At 43.1% G+C, this 25,473-nt stretch overlaps 1 protein-coding gene across 4 annotated transcripts in view; it reads left to right on the forward strand.

The window, feature by feature from the left end:
- The first annotated feature begins 1,120 nt into the window (after positions 1–1,120).
- Positions 1,121–25,473, forward strand: part of LOC148012489 (zinc ion binding protein) — a 155,906-nt gene continuing 131,553 nt past the window's right edge. For 2 of the 4 annotated variants that reach the window (XM_087669722.1, XM_087669723.1), the window contains exons 1-6: positions 1,121–1,388; positions 1,489–1,684; positions 1,816–2,028; positions 2,113–2,252; positions 2,360–2,455; positions 2,562–2,629. In XM_087669722.1, coding sequence (XP_087525848.1) covers positions 1,293–1,388; positions 1,489–1,684; positions 1,816–2,028; positions 2,113–2,252; positions 2,360–2,455; positions 2,562–2,629 — 809 coding nt within the window. In that variant the 5' untranslated portion in view covers positions 1,121–1,292. The remainder of the gene's footprint in view (positions 1,389–1,488; positions 1,685–1,815; positions 2,029–2,112; positions 2,253–2,359; positions 2,456–2,561; positions 2,630–25,473) is intronic. The other 2 variants (XM_087669720.1, XM_087669721.1) reach the window with 2 other exon arrangements.

Raw genomic sequence — 25,473 nt, forward strand, 5'->3', positions numbered from 1 at the left:
GAGAGAGAGAGAGAGAGAGAGAGAGAGAGAGAGAGAGAGAACGAGAACGGAAGGGGGGGCAAATGTGCAAATGAACTCTGACCCATCTGGGACTTCGCATGCTCCTAGGGCTTGATATCACCCTGTTCGTTGGCGGCGGCACATTCTCTGGGTCCCTCCCAATTATAAGGAGTTAAGGCGTCTCTAGTTCGCATGCGCAGACACGTATCAGACGGCCCATCGATGGGCACTTTTCCGGCTGGTCTCGTTTATGATTTGGGCAGGATGACCAAACAAGGATGGGTTTAATCTCCCATAGGATCGACGTCTGTGCCGTGGTCGTGAGGAGAGGGATCAACGAGAGCCGTTGATCCCAACTCCTCGAGGTCATAATGACCCCGTGGGAGATAGTGCTGAGGTTGGACCACCTGCTCTACTTCTTAGACCCGCTTGGACGCCTGGACCACTTGCTCCTTGGACTCGCCTGCTCCTTAGAATGAAAACTCGAATGTTATTTTCTTCTTTATTTTCATTGTGCGTGCATTAAAGGACCTCAATAGGTGATGATTGCAAAATTCAAATTTTAATTCAAATGTAGGTTTGGGGAGAGCACAGGTTTGGGGCCAAAAATGGAGGTTTGGGAGTTCACCAAACCCACAACGAAAATAAAAAAGAAAATGATATCTGGGTGCAGTTTAGTGTCTAACCAAAGCAATGGAAAACTTGCATATAATCCCAACAACCTGAGGCTGTGTGTAACCACCCTAAGATTACATGTACAGCACTTAGGGCCAGTTCACAGTAGGTCAGACGGACACATTCTCTAAAATGTCTGTCCATTCTGATTCAGTTCACACACAATCGGATAGATTTTATATAAACACTTGTGCCCTAGCTTGACAACAAATCATCATCGGCCAGCTAGTAAACTCTTTCAATTACTTTTGACGTGGCACTTGTTCAAGCCTTCCGAATGACGTAGTGTGTTCAGCCGCCTTATATCCGCCATAGATGTGGCGGACAGGTTTTATGTCCGTCCTCAATTCCCTACGCCAATCCTTTTTTGACACATTCAACATACACCCCTGTGCTTCGCCCATGTCCGGGCTTGTTTGAACCCGCCCTTAGTAACAGTAATGGCGTGGGGCGTGGGGCCGGGCCCCCCCTCTAAGATACATGTACAGCACTTAGTAACAGTGAAGGCGGTCAAAAATCAAGCTTTTGATACGACACAGCGATCAAACACGTTATCAAGCTTTATATGACATAATCGATCGATACGTTCAGTGATCGATCCTTTCTACACACACAAAATGCTTGATCAATGGGTCTCCAATCAGGCAGACACATTGCCAGGCCCATCGTATAAGTCATCCTCGGAAGCAGCAAAGGTGGACGATGAGGAGGAGGTATGTCTTCACTGAGCTAACCGGAGAGAGAGAGAGAGAGAGAGAGAGAGAGAGAGAGCTGTGCATCAGCCGGAGGATTTATAATTATGTGGCTTGGCAGGGATATGAAGTTCTGCGCTCTACGACACCTTCTAAAAGTATGAGCCAGCTCTTTGCAGTTGAGGTTCTAGAAAGGAATCCTTCAAGAAACCACGGGTTTGTGACATCAATTGCTGCTGGGAACAATGTCATTCTCGTTGGAACCGACAAAGGATGGCTCGTTCGCCATGATTTTTCCGGAGAGGAATTTCCCCTGGGTACGAGTTGTCATCTTACAGATTGTCTTTGATCTATGTTGGCAAACTGAGATTTCTGCATAGATCATCACACATTATTACTGTGGTTTTGCACCAACTCTTGTAAGGAATTGATCTCTTTGGTTTCCCAGAACTTGATTTGAATACTAGTAAAGCCTCTGAGCAAGCAGTTCTCCGAGTGTTCATTGATCCTGGTGGGAGACATGGTTTGGCGGTGGTACGCACGAATACTGGAACAGAAACACACTACCTGCATACCAAGTGGAAGAAGTCTCGGATTCTAAGTAGACTCAAAGGTGTAACTGTGTGCTCTGTAGCATGGAACAAGTATCAGATCAATGAAGGTACTGGTTTGTGTGTGTCCTGTCCTTAGGGCCTTATTTGTGAGATCTTTCTTACATTTATTTGTGGGCTCATCTTACATAAAGCTACGACACGAGAGATCATTCTTGGAACATTGAGTGGCCAACTATTCGAGACATCCTTGGAGGAGAAGGAGAAAAGGGAGAAACCTTTAAAGCTGCTTTATGAACTTACTGAACTCCAGGAACCTGTGGTTGGCTTACAAGTGAGTCCATATCAATTGGCAAGGAAAAAAGCTATTCAAGTCAGCCATTTTTTCTACATGAGCTTTTCGACACAATATGCAGCTTGTTGGTTTTCTTGGTTTGGTAGATGGAAATGAGTAGCTTGGGAGCTCAAATGCGATATTTTGTGATTGCGGTTACACCAACAAGATTGTACTCCTTTACTGGCTTAGGTTCTTTGGAGGTTGGTATAAAATTTAACTTGCGAGTATTTGCTGTCTAGGCAACTCTTTTTTTGATAAAAGGGTCTTACTACAGTAGAGGTGAATACTGAGTGGTTTGTATTGCAGGCAACTTTTGCTGCATATGCTGAGAGACCAGTTCGTTTCACAGAGTTGCCAGGTGAAGAGAGAAATAGGTAAGGGTTGCTTCAAATTTCTTTAATAATATAATGTAAGGTCTTTCTCACTATGCACTGTATCCAACTTCTATGAGGTTCTGTGATGGAAGAGAAGAGCCTCTTTTATGAAATGCCTATGTATCCATTAATAACTATTCAAAGCATTACTAAAAGTCTAGTTGGGAGCTGAAATGACACCTATATTAGCAAAGTGTTAGACCAGAAAGATCATACCGTCAGGTTTAAGCAACAACACTCAATTGTAGATTCTCTCTTTTCTTTAGTTGCCTCATCATTTGTCATTGGGTAGAGCACATGCATACTAAACAACATAACTTTGTATGCATCCTCCCTTGACTAGGCACCCTCAAATGACATGCTCTACAAGTATCCCAAGTGGCCGTGGTGCAAATGGCCTCCACTTTTTGATATTGGTCATGTTAACATCATCATGGAGAAATGACCATGCGTGGCCATGTGTCACAATTAGGCCACATTTATGTTTCATATGAAACTAATGCAACAATTTGTGATGTCAAAGTGGTAGTTTAGAGGGCTTCTCTTTAGAATCAGTCAATTTTTTTTAATCTCCAAAAATTTAATGACTCGTGTAGAAGTTTTTAAAAGGAGTTTTCATTGGAGACATTTTTTGGCATCGAGAATCTCATTTTGGACACTTTAAAGGCTTCTCTTTAGAATAACTTTTATCTCGTATACGAAGAGGTCCATGCTAAGCCTCTCTTGTCAAGTTCTTATGTAATGTAAGGAACGTGGATTATGTCTGATGAGCACCTAAATCAACTACTAAAACATCGGACTATCACTCTAACCCTTATGTAGAGGATTAAGTATGGTCTAGGGGAGCAAAAGGACTTGCTCATGAGGTGGTATACGAGAGAACATTTGTGTATGGTCTATGAGAGCTAGAGGACAAATTGTCAAAGAGGATGGCAAGTTGGTATTGGTTAGAGAGCAATAGTGCATGGCTTGTGAGAATATACTAGGGTTTGGAGAGAAAAATAATGTACATGTTGAGCAACCAATATCATTAGATGCATTAACATTTAATTGTAGTGTACGAATTTCTAATTTTGGTCTCCATTGAACCTCCCAAAATGGCTTTATTTGTATTGCTGGCATTTATTGCACATGGTAGGACAAATACTCCAAACCCCCTATAAATATGGAATGTGGGGGTATTTTTACCTCTCTTTCTTGCTTTGTGTGTAACCGGCCTTCCTTTCTTGGATGGGTGGTAATTCCTTGATTACAACCTAGTTATAACAGTAACATTAATTACAAAACTGAGAGATGCAAAATAACTTACCATCTTGGACAATGGACACCTTGTTGGCCTCGAAATTGGTGCCCCTTTCGGTATTTATTAAACTAAATAGAAGAAGAAGTTAATGTACAATGGGATCTCCCAATCCCTTTTGGTATTCCCCTTGGTATCCAAAATGACTAGTAAGTTTTCAATCTGATTTGTCTCTTGATTCGGGCAATCAATTGGCATTCTCCCGCGTTGGTGGAGATGGAAAATGCCCCAAATTCATTGATTTTCTGGTTTGTCCACCTGAATTTGATTGAAAATAGCTTTAGCCCTGTTGAATCCAAGTCTTGGAGCTTTCAATTTCTAGCACGCTTTTGGAGGCTGTTGCTAAACCCTAAATGTAGATTAGGGTTTACAACAAAGAAATCTGAAATTTCTCAGCCTTTGGTAATCTCAATGCTGTAATCTTTGGAGCAAGGGTGTAAGAAGGCTAGGAGATGAGTGAGAATACTGAGGAGAGAGAAATTCAGACTTTCTTCGTGAAAAACTGAAGAAAATCTGTCATTTACTACTACTGTCCGCTCTCAACAACTTGTAGATGTAAGGAACTGAAGAAAATCAGTCATTTACTACTGCTGTCCTGTCTCAACAACCTATAGATGCTGTCACCTGCTATTGATTGGTCTTCTTCTGCCCTTGGCTACCTTAGAAGGTCCTCCAATGGTTGCAAATTAGACCAACAACATCTCATCCCTCTCTCTTGGAGGCTGAATATACTAAAATGCCTCTTTCCAGCCTCTAAATACGTTTTTGAGTCTTGCATGGGCATTTTCGACAAGTGGCAGCCTTCCCAAATGGTTTTTTTAGCATTATCCATACCAAGGGCTTACCCAAGGTTAGGCCTATCTCCTAGTTCCACTACACATGCACTTACACCACACCGTGAGATAGACACACCCCTTAGGGAGTGCACAAATTTCTCTTGCAAGCTATGATCGTGACTCAGTGAATCGCTACCTAGCTAAAGAAGATCATCCACGACATTCGCTAATGACCAGGAATTTTTCCCTGAGTCGAACAGGACACCACTATAGCAGCTTCAGGAGCTTTTGCATACTCCGATGGTTGGATGGACCAACATGCTTGATGTAGCTGACCATTTGCCTGTTGATGGCTGCCATGACTGAACCAAATCAAGTAGAAGGAAAACTCAGTGATAGACCCACCATTGGCATAGATTTTGGAACCTCATTTCCAAATGTATGCTCAAACCTTTAAATATTACTTTTTAGTCTTTAAATATTGAAAATTAATCTAATATTTATTTTGGTGCCCTGGAAAATAATGTGATTGGCCAATAATTGAATTGGCTAGGCAACTTTCATTCTCGAGTGTGTCTATGCCATCTTTGACCATTAGATTGGTGTTAGGTACCATTAAACGCCACTTCTTTAGTATCACCAATTGATACTTATGGCCAATGAATGACCTAGGCCAACAATTGGCACCAAATACCACGAAGTACTTGTGCAACATAATTATAGCACTTTTATTATTTTGACATCTTGTGATTTCCTCGAGTCCCGGGGTTGTAAATTTATTCTAACCCTAGTTATATCTCACATGTGTAACTTTTACTTAACCATGTGATTAAAAATTATCCACATGTTAAGTGAAGTTTCAAAAATACATGTCCTCATGACAGCCCTCCCCCTTAAAATCCTTGCAATCGTCCTAAATTGCATTGCCAGATGCATCAGAAGCAAAATAGTAGATTGGAATTTTCACAAGGCATCATAGTTAACACAACATTACTCACTATTCCACAACCATTTCATATGCCCAACACATGCTGAAAATTACTAGCCAATCATAACATAACATAAGACTCACAAAGAATCTTAAAAACACTGCTAGATTATCATGTGACGTGTATTTCTCATGAGCTCAACTTATCTGGCAAAACCAAACCATAGCATAGCATAACCATTCAATGGTATCATAACATATGTTGTTGTCCATGGAACCAGATGTAAACCATTGAAAACTAAGCATAATTTGATTATAAACTGATCATCTTCTGATCTGAGAATTGATCACAAACCGTTGCAAATGTGACCCCAAATTGATCACAAACTCATTGCAAAAACGATCCAGCAATCAATGTAAAAAACTGATGCAAAACTGATTCCAAAAGTGACCGTAAACAGTTCTCAAGCTAACCAAAAGCTGAGCTGAAACTGATCATAATTTTTGTCTCAAAATTGAGGTTAAATTCATACCAAATTGATCATAAGCTGATGCAAAAGTATAGTTCCAGTGCCCAGGTGAAACTCATACTCATCTGCATACATCTCACAGTGACTAGTACACTAAGTAGTGACCTCATGGCAAACATACTGTTAGCGTAGTACCTTGGATGCATGTTGAATCCTTGTGAGATCCACCACATACGAGAGTTGTCCATAACTGGAGGAGTGGATGTGCTACCTCCCCCTTGAGCATCAAGTAATACTTCGGACCCTTGCTCTGTTGAACCTGATGGAGCTCGAACTAAAGTCGGCTCTAATTGAAAGGCATCTAGATAAAGCTGCAGCAATTGAGGATGGTCTGCCAGTCATCCTCTTTCATTCATTTGGCATCCATTGGTGAATAATTTTGAAATTTCACAAAGTATCTTTTGGAAACTTTACCTTTGATCTTTCTTTCCTTATGTGCCAAAATCTGCTCAAGTACCAAAATCTCATCTAGCTCCTCAACCTTAGGCTGAATTTCAGCACATATCCTCTGGTACATCATCATGAAAAGTCATTGACTAATTGACATGAAAGGCATTGTGTATCTGCCAATGTGGAGGTAATTTTAGCCGATATGCCACATTGTTAATCTTCTCCAATACCTGGAAGGGCCCATATGTTAATAAGAGTGCTAGGGTTTGCACTGAGGACACACAGCGTACGACCATGACAGAAACACAAAGACACAGGCACAGACACAGAGGGCAAAACTCAAACCCTAAACACAAAACTCAAAACTCAAACCCTAAACGTAAAACTCAAAACTCAAACACAAATAGAAGAAGGGCGAGCGAGAACACAACTCTGAAGTGAATGAATGCTGTAAATGAATGTAAGAGTGTACAGTGTGCTCAAGGGCAGAGCAATGTCGGAGTGTGACGTCTACTGAAGACGGATCCCAAGTCTGTGACCACTAGTCGGAGTGTAGGAGTGCTAAATAGTGAATGGCAGCAGGTTGGTCACCAAAATGCAGCAGTCTGGAGGCTGAAAATTGGTAAACGCAGTAGTGTACCACCGATTGGGGGCTGGAAAACTGTGCACAGTCTGCTGTAAACATCAGGCTGAAATAGTGTCTAAGAGTGTCAGGGCTTGCAATGCTGAAAACGCAGGCTGCCTGACCCTGGAGATGATGGACAGTAGGCTGAACAGCAGTCTGGAGCAGTCACCAGCAGTTGAGAGCTGTCGCCTACTACAGCAATGGATAGGCTGAAGATGATGTGGCTACAGTCGATGATGGCTGGACAGCAGATGGAGGCGGGCTGCAGGTTGGAATTGGGCGCCAACAGCAGCAGAGGGTGTGTGGACTGGTGTAACTTGCAAACAAGGATGATGGCTGAATGGGGGCAGCCTGTCTATTGATAGATGTGGAAGGGCCCCAAAAATTAGGGTTTCCACTAAACTTTCTCGAACCGCTTCCCGTTTTAGGGTTTCCATTGAACTCTCCGAACCGCTCCCCGTTTTAGGGTTTTACTCTAAAAGAGCATTTTTAGTGTGTTTTGGGGCTGTTTAAGAGGCTAATCAGCAAGTAATGCATATTTTAGCTCAACACCATAGTATCTTATACTTAGTTTCGGGTACAATCTTTCTCTTCCTTTTATCTTTTTCAGCCTTGCCTTTTCAAAACACAACAATACATAATCACCCTCTGCAAACTGCAAAGCATGTTTACTGTGGCAATCAGATGCCCTCTTTTGCTTTTCTTGCGATCTCTAAAGTGCATATTTTAACTTTGCAAAGGCTACATCCAAGTTTTCCACATAACGATCAGTCTCAAAGATCTTATCCTTAGTTTGCAGAATAGGTAGTAGCTTCTTACCACCCTCAACCACCTCAAAGGGAGCTTTTCCCGTAGAACTATGCGATGTATTGTTGTAAGCAAACTCAACCAAGGGCAAATACTTCTCCCAGATCTAACACTGTGGAATTTACTTCCTCAGGCGACTGAGCATTTGTCTATGGATGGAAGGATGATATGAGTTTCAGCGTTGTACCCATATTCTTAAACAACCCCTTCCAAAATAAACTGGTCATCCGGGGTTCTCGATCACTAATGATGGACTTTGGCATACCATGATACTTAAAGATGTGCTGCAAAAACAATTGTGCCATATGATTAGCCTTTATTTTCTTTCTTACCAGAATGAAATGGGCTTGTTTGCTAAACCTGCAAATTATAGTCTATATCCCATCATTTCTTGTAAGTGTCTTAGGAAGCTGAAAAATAAAGTCCATTGGAATGCTCTGCCAAAGCCTATCTGGAATAGGCAAGGGCTGCAACAAACCTGGCATCTTTTGCCTATCATGTTTTACCTTCTGGCATACGATGCATGTTTTAACAAATTGTTCTACATCATGCCTCAAAGTTGGCCAATAAAAGAAATGCTTACTACCTTGACCATGGCATCAATACCTCTATGTTGTGCATATGGAGGAGCATGACTTGCAGTGATAACTCTAGGCCTTAACTACTTTGTGACGCATAGTTGTCCAAGCATCATTAGAAATCCGTCTCTTAGCACAAAGTGTTCATGCCTTTGGCCTTTGCAAAGCTGATCATAAACATTAGCAGAGTTTGAATCAGCAACATATTGCTCTTTCATGGCATCCAACTCGTTTGATAAACCATGCTGACGGCTGAAATTTGTGGCTTATGTGACAGTGCATCGGCCACAACATTCTTTTTCCCATCAATATGTACAATTTGAAAATGAAATATAGAGAGAAAATTTGCCCATCTCATATGCTTCTCTGACAACTTTGTCTGCATCAGAAAGTACCTCGAAGTTTGAGGATGATCTGTCTGCATTGTAAAATCAGCCTCCAACAAATAATGTTTCCATGTAGACAGTGCATGAATTACAACGAAGAGCTCTTTCTCATAGACGTCAAAAAGGTACTTGTCAACCAATTCGATGCAAACATTTTCTTAAATTGTATCCACATTGATGGTGCTCTACCTTGCATCCAAAGAGTAAACCACTATTGTAATGCATTTCCTTTCAAGAAAGTGGTTGCCTTTTGAATATTCGAGGACTCTGTGAAGTTTCCCCCCTAAATAAGCTGTGTCAAACTGCTGAATGAAAGTCAAAGCTTTAGCCTATCTTGTACACCACTGAAGGACTCAAAACTTCATTGCTTTTCCATCCTTATCATAGTCTTTTGCTGCCCCTTTGGGTGTCAAGTTGTCATACACTGGCTGCTGCAAAAAGGGTGCATTTGCTGAATTTACATCAAAACCAATGCCAAACGGAGCATTTGCATAACCAACATTCATTCCTTGAGCCCCATAAGCATTTGGGGGTGTAGATGCAATACCAAACATGCTACTTCGTGCCCTAGGCATCAAGCCAATGCTGCCATACTTTGGGTTGTGCAAATTTCCAACCATACCTGAATACATTGGCCTTGCACACCATGCATTGGTTGGTGCATACCATAGGGATTTGTGCCATACATTCCCATATGCAGTCCTTGTCCAACCATAGCATGAAAAATCGTGCTTCCACAAAAATATCTTGGTTGCCCTATCATAGCATGCATGCCCAATTGTCTAAATCGCCCCGTAGGTACCAATTGTTTTATTTCATCAGCATGTTTAGGAGCTTCAAATGAAGGGTTTGGCATTATGTTTGGTGCATTTTGCTATCCCGAAGAAGTAAAAGACGTCTTCTTCTTCTTGCCTTTGCTGTCCTTCTTTGGAGCATGCAAAAATCGAGTAAATTGAGGATCCTTTGCCAATTCACCAAAGAGATTTGCTGCTGTCCTCATCCGATTTTTGAAGCGGTCATCAAATTCCTCTTCACTTTGTTGGTCATCAGCCTCCTTATGCCTTGAAGGCAGTGCATCTTGCCCAACAACAATATTTTCAGCTTGCTGTCCATGGTTTGAGCCTTGTCCAAGATCAGGCATTGCGTTCCCTTTGTTCCTATGTGAATGTTCATACTAAGAGGCATCACCATTGCTGGAGTCCATCTCACTGTATGAAGACATATTGCTGTACTTTCTCAGCTGAGAGTAAAAATCAGCACTAGCACAAAGCTTTGGTTTGCAATCAGGTGCCTTGGGCCTACCAAATCAAGGGATTGAGTGGTAATCTCGGCGATGGAACCATGAAACCAGCCTTCCTTCCTTGGATGGGTGGTAATTTTTTGATTACAACCTAGTTATAGCAGTAACATTAATTACAAAACTGAGAAATGCAAAATAACTTATAATCTTGGACAATGGACACCTTGTTGGCTCCGAAATTGGTGCCCCTTTCGGTATTTATTTAACTTAATTGAAGAAGAAGTTAATGTACAATGGGATCTCCCAATCCCTTTCGGTATTCCAACTCCCCTTGGTGTCCAAAATGACTAGCAACTTTTCAATTTGATTTGTCTCTTGATTTGGGCAATCAATTGGCATTCTCCCGTGTTGATGGAGATGGAAAATGCCCCAAATTCATTGATTTGTTGGTCTGTCCACGTGAATTTGATTGAAAACAGCTTTAGCCCTGTTGAATCCAAGTCTTGGAGCTTTCAATTTCTGGCACACTTCTCAAGGCTGTTGTTAAACCCTAATTTTAAATGTAGATTAGGGTTTGCAGCAAAGAAATCTGAAATTCCTCAGCCTTTGGTGATCTCAATGTTGAAATCTTTGGAGCAAGGCTATAACAAGACTGAGAGATGAGTGAGAATGCTGAGAAGAGAGAAATTCAGACTTTCTTTGTGAAAAACTGAAGAAAATCTGTCATTTACTGCTGCTGCCCGCTCTCAACAGCTTGTAGATGTAAGGAATTGAGGAAAATTAGTCATTTACTACTGCTGCCCTATCTCAACAACCTATAGATGCTGTCGCCAGCTATTGATTGGTCTTCTCCTGCCCTTGGCTGCCTTAGAAGGTCTTCCAATGGTTGCAAATCAGACCAACAACATCTCTTGCAGGCGGAATATACTAAAATGCCTCTCTCCAGCCTCTAAACACGTGTTTGAGTCTTGCATGGGCATTTTCGACAAGTGGCAGCGTCTCCCAAATGTTTTTTAAGGATTATCCATAATTAAATATTAATTTTTAGTCTTTAAATATTGAAAATTAATCTAATAATTATTTTGGTGTCCTGGAAAATAATGTGATTGGCCAATAATTGAATTGGCTATAAAGAAAAATGCCCTAACACAGAAACATAAACAGAAACCATACGACAAAGCATAGACTGATAAAAAGAACACAGTTAGGGTTAGGGTTAGAGTAACTAAGAGACAATGAACACAGTGAATAAATGAAATGATATGACTATTAATAATACGATGCTCATGCAGCAAACACACGATGCAGTGAATGAATATTGAACCTCGAACTCTTGTATCTCTAGGATCAGGGCAGGGGTAATGAGCTGGAGAGTGTGTCGTACTCCGAACGGATCCCGAATCACAGCAAGGCAGCCTCCAGATGTCGAACACCAGCAAATGCAGTAGTGAGAAGCTAGATCTAATGCAGACAACAGTGAGTCTAGCAAGAGCCAAGAAATATCTTCATTTCTTAGAAGAAGCTCAGAAGAAGTGTGCATGGGAGATCTTGAAAGCATTTGGTATGACTGAGTGCAAGGAGATAGCTACACCTATGGAGGTCAATGCAGAGTTATCCGTTGAGGATACACAACACTAATAGACATTGGGAGGTACATGAGGTTGGTAGGTATCTTGATCTACTTGTATAATGCTAGGACATAGTAGTTCTATTGTTGGAGTTTTGAGTAGGTTCTCAAACAAACCCTGTGAGAGTCATTGGAAGGCTAGGATGATGCAAGTTCTAAGATACTTAAAGAAAACTCTTGGCAATTGTATCACATACAATTCTGGTACTTCTTGTGGGGTTCTATGACTCAGATTGGGAAGTAGACAATGATTCTAGAAAGTCAAATTTTTATTATTATTTTCCTTTTGGTTCAAAAATTTTCTATTGGCTTAGCAAGAAGCAACCAACTGTGGAATTGTCTTCTACCGAAGTAGAGTATAAGGCAATCTATTTTACTACATGAGAAGCAACATGTTTAAGGAGGATCTTATGTCATATGGGAGTCTAGGATGAAGACCTAATTGTGCTAAGGTGTGACAATAAGAGTTACATCACCATTGCCAAGAATCCAGTGTTTCATGCATGCACAAAACATATAGAGATCCGGTATCACTATGTGCATGATTTGATCAAGGATGGGATAGTGAAGTTGTTCTATTGTCCAACAGAGAAGAATGGAGTAGATGAGAAAGTGTAAAAACGGAGCCTGTAGGAGAGAAAAACTAAAAACGTAGGCAGGACAGCCTATAGGAGAGAGAAAGACTAAAAACGGAGCCTGCAGGAGAGAGAAAGACTCAAAACGCAGGCAGGACAGCTTGCAGGAGAGAGAAAGACTAAAAGCGGAGCTTGTAGGAGAGAGAAAGACTGAAAACGCAGGCAGGACAGCCTGCAGGAGAGAGAGAGACTAAAAACGGAGCCCGCAGGAGAGAGAAAGACTGCAGCGATTGCAGATAGGAGAGAGAAAATTGTCAGGGCTGCAGTTGGAGCTTGCAAACGCAGCAGTTTGCTGGCGTGGCAGGCTGTATGATAGCAGTGCAGATGAACAACAGTCAGTCGCCAGGCAGAAACAACAGCAATCAGCCTGTGGAGGGCTGGAAACAGGCGCTAGACTGTAGGGAACAGTGATGGACAGCAAGGGCTGAGATGTCCTTCGTGATCGGGGTGTGGGCAGCAAGCTGGTAACACCTGAAACATGCAAAAACGAGATTGTAAAAGAGTGGAGTGCTGGCTGCCAATTTATAGAAAATTAGGGTTCTAGATCCTCTCCCACTTAACTTTCTCGATTTGCTCCCCGTTTTAGGGTTTAGGCTAAAATAAGCCTAAAATAAGCATGTTTTGGGACTGTTTAAGTGGCTAAGTGCATTTGTTAGCACAACACCCTCTCTCAGGCCCAAAATAGGGTGAGAAAAGTAGGCCAACCTAAATTTTGATTTACCCCAATGCATCCCATTCCAAAGCAGCCACAATATCGGACAAAAGGTGCACGTCGGCTGCCCAGTGGCCTACCAAGACTACAGAGGCGATGGATATCTTACCAAGGGAGCCCAAGTGATCACCCTAGAGAGGTTAGGGCATCGGACCAAGGGTGCTCGTCGGCTGCCCAAGGGCCTACCAAGGCCTACAAAGGTGGATGGAATCAACAATGGACTTGTTTGTTTTTTTTGAAAAGTGTTTTGAAAATACATAAGTAATAGAGAGGCAGCAGCCGATTAAGTGACAGATATAAAAAGATAGAGTTTTAAACCCAAGTTATTCACAAAACTAGCAAGCCAATCCCTCGCACTGACGAGGATAAGTGCCTAAGGATGATAAAGTGAGTGTATGTGCCAATCATGTGTTAAATATGTGAGAGGCAAAAAAAAAATGGTGGACTTAGCAAGACAAGCAAAGCAAGTAAGCAAACAAGGATAGGGAAACTGCCTTTAGGAGAACTGCCATGTGTTATGTTACGAATATGGTGGATCTTAGAGTCGACTACTCCAAAAGACCGAAAAGGGATAAATGCGCACAGATGCATGTTGACATGAATAGAATGCCAATGCATAGGGTAATGCAAAGGGAGATGCAAGATGTTATACTCATGCAATATGTTATGCAACGGCGCCACTGAGACAGTGCCCTCGCAGGGGAAGTGTTCACTTGTCTAAGTGCCCTTTTACAATTAGGTCATCCTGATAGTGCGGATGAAGTTACAAATGCCCATAATACAATACAAAAGAATAAGTGAATGTAATGTCTAAAAAATTGTAAGCATCATCAATGTCACGATCAAGAGTAGGAGCCGCCCCCTCTCAAACTGGAAGGGAAAGCAAGAGGGAAGCACCCTCTCCCTGTCAAGCTGAAGAAGTAGGGGAGGGTGTACCCAAGCGGATCCTAGGTAGCAGGTACTGAAGAATCGGCCGGTTGACCGCTTTGGTTAAGATATCTGCAAAATTATCTGATGAAGGCACAAACTCTAGGCGAATAGTGCCTAGCTCAACCTGCTCTCTGGAAAAGTGGAAGTGGACTCTCACATGCCGTGTCCGTGGTGTGATGATCGGATTGCCCGCAAGGGCAATGGCACTCTGGTTGTCACAGTATACAACTGTGGAAGAGTCACATGGAAAATGAAGGGCTGCCAGTAAACTCCTCAGATAGATGGCCTCGGTTGTGCCATTGAAGAGAGCCCGGTACTCAGCCTCGGCCATGGAAGCCGCCACCGTCTCTTGCTTACGGCTGGACCAAGAAATGGGAGCCGTGCCCAAGGTAAAGAGGTAGCCGCCATGGGAACGCCGGGTGTTAGGATCTCCTGCCCAATTAGTTTCAGTGTACCCCTGCAAACATAAACCAGAACCATATGTCAAGCCATAAGAAAAAGTACATCGCAAATAACTCAACACTCGAAGACATGCAATCCAATGTGACATCCTAGGTGTTGTGAAATACTGACCGAGTATGCTAACTGAGTAAGCTAAATCTAGCCTAGTGTGAATTAACCAAAGAAGTCTTCCTACAACAGAACGATAGGTGTGTGCATCGAAGGGCTCTCCCAGGGTATTCTTCAACAAGTGGACAGTAGGATCAATAGGCGTGGCCTCTGGCCGTGTCTGATCCGAAGTGTACTGTTCCACAAGCTGAAGTGCATACTTTTGCTGTGACACAAAAATACATCCTCTAGAACAAACTACCTCCATCCCCAAAAAATAAGACAACAAACCAAGGTCTGTCATTTCAAATGTAGCTTTAAGCTTAGCCTTAATTTCCGCTATGGCAACAGAATCTGAATTTGTGATGAGTAAGTCATCAACATATAGCAAGGTAGAGCTAACCCCCTCTGGAGTGGATCGAACATATAAGTTCGGGTCATAAGGGGTAGAATGGCATCCATGAGTCTGTAAGAACTCATCCATTCTATGGAACCAAGACCGCGGCGCATGCTTCAGCCCATAAAGAGCTTTCTGCAAGCGGAATACCGTATCCCTAGGGTTCCTTGAGGGAAAGCCTGGTGGCTGCTTCATAGACTTCCTCCTCCAAGTATCCGTTCAGGAAGGCACTCTTGATATCCATCTGATGTATCGGCCAGCCGTGCTGAGCGGCGAGTGCGAGTAGCATCCGAAAGGAAGTCAACCGTGCAGTAGGGGCAAAGGTATCTTCATAATCAATGGCGTGCTTCTGTCGAAACCCTTGCACTACAAGGCGAGCCTTGTACTTGTCTAAAGTCCCATCAGCTTTTAGCTTTGTCCGAAAAATCCACTTTGTCCCGATGACTTTTTTGTGGCTCTGACGATCCACCAATGTCCAAGTCTCATTTTGGTTAATACTGCCTCTCGCCATTGAGGGTGCTGAAGAGCCTCCTGCCAGGTATTCAACTCAGAATGCGCTATGTAATTAGCTGTAAACAGCGATGCAAATGATGCCTGAGGAGCAAGCCGGGCAGATCTTCTAGGTCCCTCCGGAGTGAAATCTGATGGTAGGGTCCCCGAATCCCGCATGGTCTGCTGGTATCAGCAAGGTAACGGGTCTCGTGAAGGGGACCTGGGAGGTGAAGAAACTATAGGAATGTTAGGAGCGGGAAGTAGACCAGGCTCAGTAGGCACGATCTTTGATGATGTGGAAGAAGGAAGCGGATTGAAATCCGGTGCAGAAGGCTGCATAATATCCCTCTCGTCAAAGGTGACATCCCGCCTAACGATCATCTTGTTTGTCCGAGGATCGAACAAACGATAGGATTTTGCTTTAGAGGAATATCCCACAAAAATAAGGAGATCAGCTCGGGGAGTAAGCTTTCCTATCTTGTCATCAGGTGTGTGTGTGTACGCACAACACCCGAAGACTTTGAAATGGGAAATAACAGGCCGAGAGCCAAAAAATGCCTCATACGGGGTCTTTTGAGGAAGAGCCGCAGTCGGGCACCGGTTGAGGATGTACACTGAAGTGTTAACAGCCTCGACCCAAAGGCGCTCAGGAAGCTTTGTTGTGAACAACATAGAGCGTGCCATTTCCATGACTGCGGTTTCTACGTGTTACGACTCCATTCTGAGAGGGGGAGTTGGTAGAGGTAAGCTGGTGAGAAATGCCATGCTTCTGTAGAAACTCGGAAAACTCGTGGGAGATAAACTTACCACCGCTATCACTCCTCATGCACCCAACACGACGACCAGTCTGGTTATGAACCAGCAGCACCCAAGCAGAAAAATATGTGAAAGCATCTAACTTATGCTTGAGGAAGTACACCTACATGTATCAAGAACGATCATCCACTATCAAAAAGAAGTACAACGCGCCGTTCAAAGCAGTAGTGGATATTGGCCCACAAAGATCAACGTGAATCAATCTAAGAGACTCCTTAGCTCTATATGTAGACTGCTGAGGAAATGGAGTACATTGCTGCTTCCCGAGTTGACAGGCTTTACAGACATCTCGAGCTAGCTTCAGGCGTGGAAGGCTCTCAACCAACTCACGGCGTGACAACTCATAAAGTGAGTCATAACCAAGATGCCCTAAGCGAAAATGCCAAAGACGCTTATTGTGCGTAGGCTCCTGAAATGTGGCTAAGGCCTGGAAGCTATGGAACACGGAGCCTTCGGCGGTCGGCTCGGTCAGAAAGTGTGTCATGTGGTATAGGCCATTAGGCTGTGCCTCACGGCGAGCAATCACCAAACCCGTCAGAGAGTCAAGGATCTCGACTGTGGTCGCTGTAAAGAAAACTGCTTGCCCCAACCGGCAAAGCTGCTGAACAGATAACAAGTTCACCCCAAGTTGAGGAACATGATATACATTGTCTAGCGAAGCCAGATCTGGACCCTTGTCAATGGCAAAACTGACGCAACCTTAAGCTTGAATCTTGACCGAGGAGTTGTTTCCTACACGGACCCGCTCGGCTACAGGGGCTTGGGTATGGAAAATGTCCTCTATAGGAGTCATGTGATGTGTAGCTCCACTGTCCACAATCCAAACTGGAGCTGAAGTGCTCGGTTGTGACGAGTGGGCCTCTGCAGTAACCTCGTCAAGAGGCAACTCATAGATGTGGACGAGACTCGCATTTGATGTCTCTATGGAGACGATATGGGCCTCTGCAGACTAGTCAGACAAGCCCTCTGGAGTTGAGAATGTTGTCGATTGAGATGACTGTGCGGTGACATTGTGAGTCTGACCTTTAAACTGCCCCTTGCCATCACCCTGCCTCCCTTGCTGGGGGGTTGCCCGACTGAGGGGCGGGGGTCTGAGACTTAGGTTTTGGTGCTGTGCCTCGTGCCTTTGATCGACACTCATCGTCAAAATGGCCAGCCTTTTGACAATGTTGACAATACCTATTCTTTTTAGGTACATTCTGCCACCCAGGTTTGAGTTGTGACTGGGAGTTTCCTTGAGAATCCCCAGATTGATTTAGCTTTTGAGTTTGATTTTGATTTTGAGTGGAGGTTTGGTTTAGTTTGCCCTTCCCTTGTTGCCCTTTCCGAGAATGAGCAAGAAGAGCCCCTCTGAAGAGGAATTCATATGAAACTGATCGAACAATTGTGTGTAACGCAACAGCTGACACTCAAATTCATAGAATGTAGGCATGGTAGCCTTTGAAACTATTACTTCCACAAAATTGAAGTATTTCTTGAGGAGTTTATTTAGGAACAATGTGACCTGATCGTCAGAGGACTTGGGAGTCCCCGTAGTGGAGAATTTAGCGAGGAGACGCCGAAACTCAGCCAACTTGACTTTCAAGTCATCATGGTGAGTGATTTTGAAAAGCTGAAGCTCATGGTCAAGATTAATACGACGGGTCCTATCTCGAGCCGCATAGCGGTCAATCAAGTGTGTCCATCGCTCCAACGCTAAGCCAAAATGCTGAAGCTGAGAATGAAACTCTGGCAATAAGCCTTGCATCAACTCGACAATAGCGGAGGCATTTCTAGCCTTCCATGAGCGGAGGACCTCGTATGGAACAAATGTGGGATCGGGTTGGGGTTATAACCCTTGCACTAGATCCCATAGGTTCTGTGAATCAAGGACATGTCTCATCAAAATCGACCAAGTAGTAAAGTTTGACCTGTTAAAACGTATTTTGTCATTAAATGCATTCTGGAAGAAGATGAGCTAGAACCATGAGGTGTCGGGTGGATAAAGTAAGATGATGGTGGGAAAGATGGTGGAGGTGAGAGTGTTTGATAAGAGTAAGAAGGAGGGGGAAGAGGTGGGTAGGCAGAAGTAGGCTGTGAGTGTCCAATGAGTGCCGATTGATGCGGAGGCACTGGAACATGAATGTTTCCATAAGGTGCCGGTGTAGATGGAGGCACTGGGACACAGTAGCCTTGTCCAAAGTAAGGTTGGGACATAGCATTATGACCAAAAGGTCCACTAGGCAATGCCATGGAGGCAAATTGTGGAGGCAACTGATCCACACTCGGGAGAGACTGAGTGGGATACCCAGGCTGCAATGATCGCGAAAGTGTGTATGAGGTAGGCGGAACACCACCCGGTTGGGGGAAGGATGAGGCCCTAATGGATGTGCCTATGTTTCCATAACCCCCCGGTGTGATGTGCGGTGCGACATGAGGTGTCTGAAATGGAAATGTAAATGGTATAAATGGAAGTGGTGAAGCAGCGGAAGAATGTGGTGGGTTTTGAAAGTGAGGTGTATGAGGTGCAGATTCTTTTTGTTCATTTTTATCATTTAAAGACTGAAAATGAAACTGTGAAGATGATGATACACCATGTAATGAAGTGAAAGGAACACCAAATTCATTCTGATTATGTGAAGTAGACGGAAAAGAAGGAAGGATAGAAGAAGAGTTACTTGGCTTTTTCTTATAATCCCCACGACGTGTGTTAACATACAAGAATTGGTCCTCTAGAGGATCTTTTTCGTAGTCAACAGACTGGACTCTTTCTTCCACATAATCTCTACCAATATATTGCAAAACAGAAGAGGTAAAAGAAGAAGGCACAAAAGACAAATCAAAAGTACCTTGCATCAGAGAGAACGGAAGAGTGTGAAAAATGCAACATACTCCGGATCTTGCTCTCCAAGAGGGGGGCCCATCCCTGATGGAGGTCTCGACGGCCTTGCAACATCATTAGACTTACGCGCAACATCTGAAGAGTGAAATCCATGCATAGCAGGCTATGATTAGTTTATATTCCTCAGAGGTCAGCTTGCCTATCTTTTCTTCCATGTACTCAAATGTTTCTTCCATCATGTCGGAACTTTGTGGAGCAAGCTGATCGGCCCACTCTCGCTCGATTCTCAGCATAGGCTGATCTGGAGACTGAATCGGTGTTGATGTGTTCGAAGTCATTTGAACCTATTGTTGTTCTTGCTTCTTGCGAAGAGCTTTCAGATCAAGGGCCTAGGTTTCTCAGAGAGTACTAGGCTCTGATACCATGTAAAGCAAAATACCCTAGCACAGAAACATAAACAGAAACTGTACGACAAAGCACAGACTGATAAAAAGAACGCAGTTAGGGTTAGGGTTAGAGTAACTCAGAGACAGTAAACACAGTGAATAAATGAAATGATATGACTACTAATAATATGATGCTCATGCAGCAAACACACTATGCAGTGAATGAATACTGAACCTCAAACTCTTGTATCTCTAGGATCAGGGCAGGGGTAATGAGCTGGAGAGTGTGTCGTACTCCGAACGGATCCCGAATCGCAGCAAGGTAGCCTTCGGATGTCAAACACCAGCAAACGTAGTAGTGAGAAGCTGGATCTGATGCAGACAACAATGAGGAGAGAGAAAGAGTAAAAACGGAGCCTGTAGGAGAGAGAAAGACTAAAAACGTAGGCAGGACAGCCTGTAGGAGAGAAAGACTAAAAACGGAGCTTGCAGGAGAGAGAAAGACTGAAAACGCAGGTAGGACAGCCTGCAAGAGAGAGAAAGACTAAAAACGGAGCCTGCAGGAGAGAGAAAGACTGCAGCGATTGCAGACAGGAGAAAATTTTCATGGAGGCAGCTGGAGCCTGCAAACGTAGCAGTTTGTTGGCGTGGCAGGCTGTACGACAACAGTGCATATGAACAACAATCAGTCGCTAGGCAGAAACAACAGCAATCAGCGTGTGGAGGGTTGGAAACAGGTGCAACACTGTAGGGAACAGTGATGGACAGCAAGGGGGGCTGAGATGTCCTCCGTGACCGGGGTGTGGGCAGCAAGCTGGTAACACCTGAAATTTGCAAAAACGAGATTGTAAAAGAGTGGAGGGTTGGCTGTCAATTTATAGAAAATTAGGGTTCTAGATCCTCTCCCACTTAACTTTCTCGATTTGCTCCTCGTTTTAGGGTTTTGGCTAAAATAAGCCTAAAATAAGCATGTTTTGGGGCTGTTTAAGTGGTTAAGTGCATTTCTTAGCACAACATTGGCTAGGCAACTTTCATTCCCGAGTGTCTCTATGCCATCTTTGACCATTAGATTGGTGTTAGGTACCATTAAACGCCAGTTCTTTAGTATCACCAACTGACACTTATGGCCAATGAATGACCTAGGCCAACAATTAGCACCAAATACCACCAAGTACTTGTGCGACATAATTATAGCAACTTTTATTATTTTGACATCCTGTGATTTCCTCGGGTCCTAGGGTCGTAAATTTACTCTAACCCCAATTATCCCTCACATGTGCAACATTTACTTAACCATGTGATTAAAAATTAATCCATATGTTAAGTGAGGTTTCAAAAATACAAGTCCTCAAGACACTCTGTGTGTGTGTGCACGCCTCTGTGTGTGTGTGTGTGTGTCTCTAATTGTTCAATGATCATTCTTCAATCTTTTCCTTCTCCAACCATCTAGTGCTTACTTCCTATAGCTTGGTGATCATCTTCCACAGTCTAGCGTTACTTTCTACAACCTGGTGACATCTTTTTCAGTTGGCGACCTACTTCACTGCTTTGTGGTTACTCAGCTGTGTGTCTATATCAGTCGACTTGTGTTTTGTGCAGTTCCAGCAGTTGCCCAGCATCCTAGGATCCTCCTAGAGCAGTTGTCTACATCAGCATTCTTGCATTTGCTGGTTCAGGCGTGTTTTGTTTGCTACAGCTTTGTTTTCTTCCTCAACAAACCGCTTTGTTGGTTGTCTACATTTGGAGTAGCAGACTTGGATTGTTGATCATTGTCATTTTCTGTGTTTTGTGTTTTTCCTCTTGTGAAGGGCTGCCCTATACACATAATCTACGAACATGACTAAAACACAATAACTCAGACAAAAGCAACAACACAAACAATGAAGGAAGATAACTCAGAATGAAATGAATGAATGCTGTGAATAAATTAATGTGTGTATAAGATGCTTCGAGGTAGAGTTGTCCAACAATTGATAACTCTCACGGGAGCAAGCTGAGGGAGTAGTTGGAGTGTGACATCTATTAGAGATGGATCTTGAGTGCCGCAAACACCAGTTAGAGCTGAGGTGATGTTGAAAAACAGGGTAGCAGGCTGGAAACCAAAATGTTGTAGTCACTGAGGCCTGGAACTGGTAAATGTAACAGCTTCCCTCTCCAGCTGTCATCCGGCTCCAAACTGCTGCATGTGACCAGCTGTCCTCATTTTTCATGGATGATAGAGAGCTCAGTTCAGACTGACTTGCTTATTTCACTTGTGTGGTCCCTATGGATGATCACTATGCAGTGTTGGAGGAGCTAGTATTCACATTCACATGAAGATTCGCAATTCACATTCACATGAAGATTCGCAATTGGCTTAGCACATGATAGTTAGAGGGGCTAGTCTATTGCCGCACTAACTTACAAATGATGAGGGCTATGATGAGCATGGTAGTCCAAAGCAAGTAAACACTTAACCATAGATTTAAAACTTTAAAGTTTATACTTTACATTTAGACTTGAGCATTTACAATCTCATGTGCATTGTATAGGTGAATGTTGATACATTTAAGTTGATGGGTGACACTCTTTCGAGTATACATCAAGAGGTGGATGAAGAGGAGGAGAGAATCTTTGCGGAGCTCTATAGAGAACTTATAGCAGTAGATACTCGTAGTTAGCGTGCATATGGGCGAGGATCTCCAATAGGTGGTAGCAGAGCCATGGTCATTCGACGCCCTTCGACATTGAGGAGTGATGGTTTGAGTGGCATGTAGATATATGTAAGGCGAGGCTCTAGTAGCTCCGATCTCGTGCCTTATGATGACATCCCTTCCTTGCCTACAGAGCCGGTGCCTAGGGAGCCATCCTTTGAGGATGATGGCAATAACCTCATTGTCGGTGAGGATGAGTATGAGAGTATCTCATCATCCGATGCCGAGGAGTCATCTTCAGACTCCCTTAATGAGTACTCAAATGATTCTGATGGTAATGATGATAGTGATGCCTCATTATAGATTCATAGATCTCTCTCTTTTTTGTATCTATTATCATTGTATCTACATGCCATTATGATCCATTGTTCATGTATGTACTAGACTTTAGTTGTATCACATGTTGCGCGTAATGCATGCAACTGCGAGGGCCACCCTCGTGTATTCATCTTATTTTGTAATGAAATGGCTATTTCCACTTTAAACACGTGTTTTATTATTTAATGATTTATGTGTTTAGAAAAATCAAGTTAATTTTTTAAAATACTAATATTGTATCGTACATTATTAAATCATAAGGTACCATTTGGTATTGTATTTTATTGTACCGTACCATATTGTACCTTTTGTACTTGACAACCATGACCAATCCTTATCTCTCCGAATGGATGTGTATAGAGGACTTCTTGTGGACTTGATCATGCAGCTATGCATAACGCAAGAATTGACACTCAAACTTGTAGAAGGTCGGCAATCTAGGAAGTGAGATAATATGCTAGTTAAAATGGAGGTATTTCTCAGGCAAATTGTTTAAGAAGAACGTAACCTGATCGTCGTCTGACTTTGGGAAGCCAGTAGTGGAAAGCTTAGCAAGTAACCGTTGATATTTGGCTAATTTGACTTTCAGATCACCCACTTCCTTAATGGAAAAATTCTAAAGCTCAAAATTGTGATTGATACATTGAGTGCGATCTCGTGTCACATAGCAGTCTATGAGATTTGACTCCAATGCTCAAATGCAGGGGGAAAATGCTACAATTGTGAGTGGAATTTAGGAAGCAACTCTTACATTAACTCAACATTGGTTGTAGCATTGTGGCTCTCCATTGACAGATGTGATCAAGGTGAGCTAATCGAGGGTCCGTCGGTATAGGCTCGGTACCAATGATGAGGTCCCAAAGTCCTTGAGATTCAAGCACTTGTTGCAAGGAGTTCGACCAAGTGGTGAAATTTAACTTGTTAAAATGAGTCTTATATATGAAGGCATTCTAGGTTGTTGCAACAGGAGTGGTAGTGCTAGGAGAGAGAGTTGTGTAATGGGGATAGGGTGGAGAAGTGGAGTACACTTGGGAAGGAATCTTAGAGTGCTCATCATGCATACGAGAAGTGTGCACAGTGGATCCAAATGTGGGTATGGGCATGGTAACCGGACGAGGAGCCCATGGGGGAGGGATAGGGACACGCGGAGTAGAGGATGAAAAGCCTTGTGTAGGAGTGACCCAAGGGATGTGTGATGACAATTTGTAAGCAGAAGATGGATATCCCTGTGGTTGAAAGGTTGGACGGGGGGGTTGTGAGTGACTGGGGGTAGTGAGGGGGATGCCCATCATAGCCATCCCAAAGTGTAAGGATGTAGTAAAGTGGGGGTATGTGGAAGGTATAGTGTTAAAGGGTGGCATTCCCCTTAACAATGCACCAAGAGGTATAGAGAATGGAGAGTAGGTAGATTGCGGTATGGAGAAATAAAAAGTTCTAGGAGTAGAGATGGAAGATCCAACCCCTAGTGTGCTTTGAGCAGAAGTGGAGTGTAATCCAAGGTTTTGAAATGAAGATGTGAGGAGATCAGAATGTGAGAAGATAGTGGTGGAATAGGAGGGAGTTGAGAAGTGCGGTTTACTTGCTCAAATGAAACACATGGTAGAGGTATACCTGATGAAGGGTATTTGATTCAAGAGCCTCCTCTAGTAAAGTTAACATATTGAAAATCATCTGGATCTTGCACAACAAAATAAAAAACAAAAGAGGGTTTTGGCTCATACGACTCAAAAGGGTTATATAAACATGACATAGGGCTTGGCTATGATGAAGAAGATGGATTGCTAGATGCTTTGAATGTTGTGGTCCCTTCAAGATCAAGGAGATGACTAGTCTCACCAATCGGTCGAGATGGAGTAGCAGCACTCGTTGGAGGGGTGTAAACCGGACTATACGTGATACACAAGTACTCCTCAAACTCTTCATTTGTAAGATGACAAAACGAGAAGAAGAAGATGATAAAGGTGAAGGTGTGTCTACCTCCTCCTTAAGACCATAATGCCTTCTTAGAGCCTCCGATGTTTGAGAAGATGAAACTAGAGCCTTTTCTATCGGGGACGTGTTATGAAATTGATCGAACAATCGTGTTTAGTGCAATAGTTGACACTCAAACTTATAAAATGTGGGTTTCTGAGGTTGTGAAACCACTTACTGCACAAAATGGAAATATTTTCTTTGCAGCTTGTTAAGGAATAGGGTAACCCTATCGTCAGGGGACTTAGGAGCCCTAGTGGTTGAGAACTCAGCGAGGAGATGCTGATACTCAGCCAACTTGACTTGTGATTTTAAAATTTTGGAGCTTATGATCAGAATTGATGCCGACAGGTCTTATTTTGAGCTGCATAGCGGTTAGTCAAATGCGCCCAACTCTCAGATGCTAAGTCGAAATGCTGAAGCTGAGAGTGAAACTCAAGCAATAAGTGCTGCATAAGCTCGACAATGGCGGAGGTGTTACGAGTTTTCCATGAGTGGACGGTGGCCTTGTATGGAACAAGGGCCGGATTAGGTTGGGTTTCCAACCCGTGCACTAAATCCCATAGGTTCTGAGAGTCTAAGACATGCCTCATCAAATTTGACCAAATGGTGTAGTTTGACCCGTTGAAATGAGTCGTCATTAAAAGCATGCTTGGCAGATGAGGAACTAGAACCATGAGGTTCTTGTGAAGATGCATAGATGGGATAAGATGGTGGTGGTGGTGGATAAGGAGGAGGAGGGGGTAAAGATGGATAGGCAAAAACAGGCTGTTGATGTTCAATGAGTGCCAATTGCTGCGAAAGTACCAAAATAGACATAGGTCCATATGATACTGTAGGTGTAGGTGGAAGGCATTGGGACACGATAGCCTTGTCCAAATGTTGGCTGGGGCACAACATAATGATCGGATGGTCCATTAGGTAATGCCATAGAGGC

The sequence above is a fragment of the Lygodium microphyllum genome, chromosome 27, assembly GCF_053477565.2.
Source record: "Lygodium microphyllum isolate KBCC chromosome 27, Lygodium_microphyllum_v1.1.10, whole genome shotgun sequence".
In the NCBI taxonomy this organism is placed as follows: Eukaryota; Viridiplantae; Streptophyta; class Polypodiopsida; order Schizaeales; family Lygodiaceae; genus Lygodium; species Lygodium microphyllum.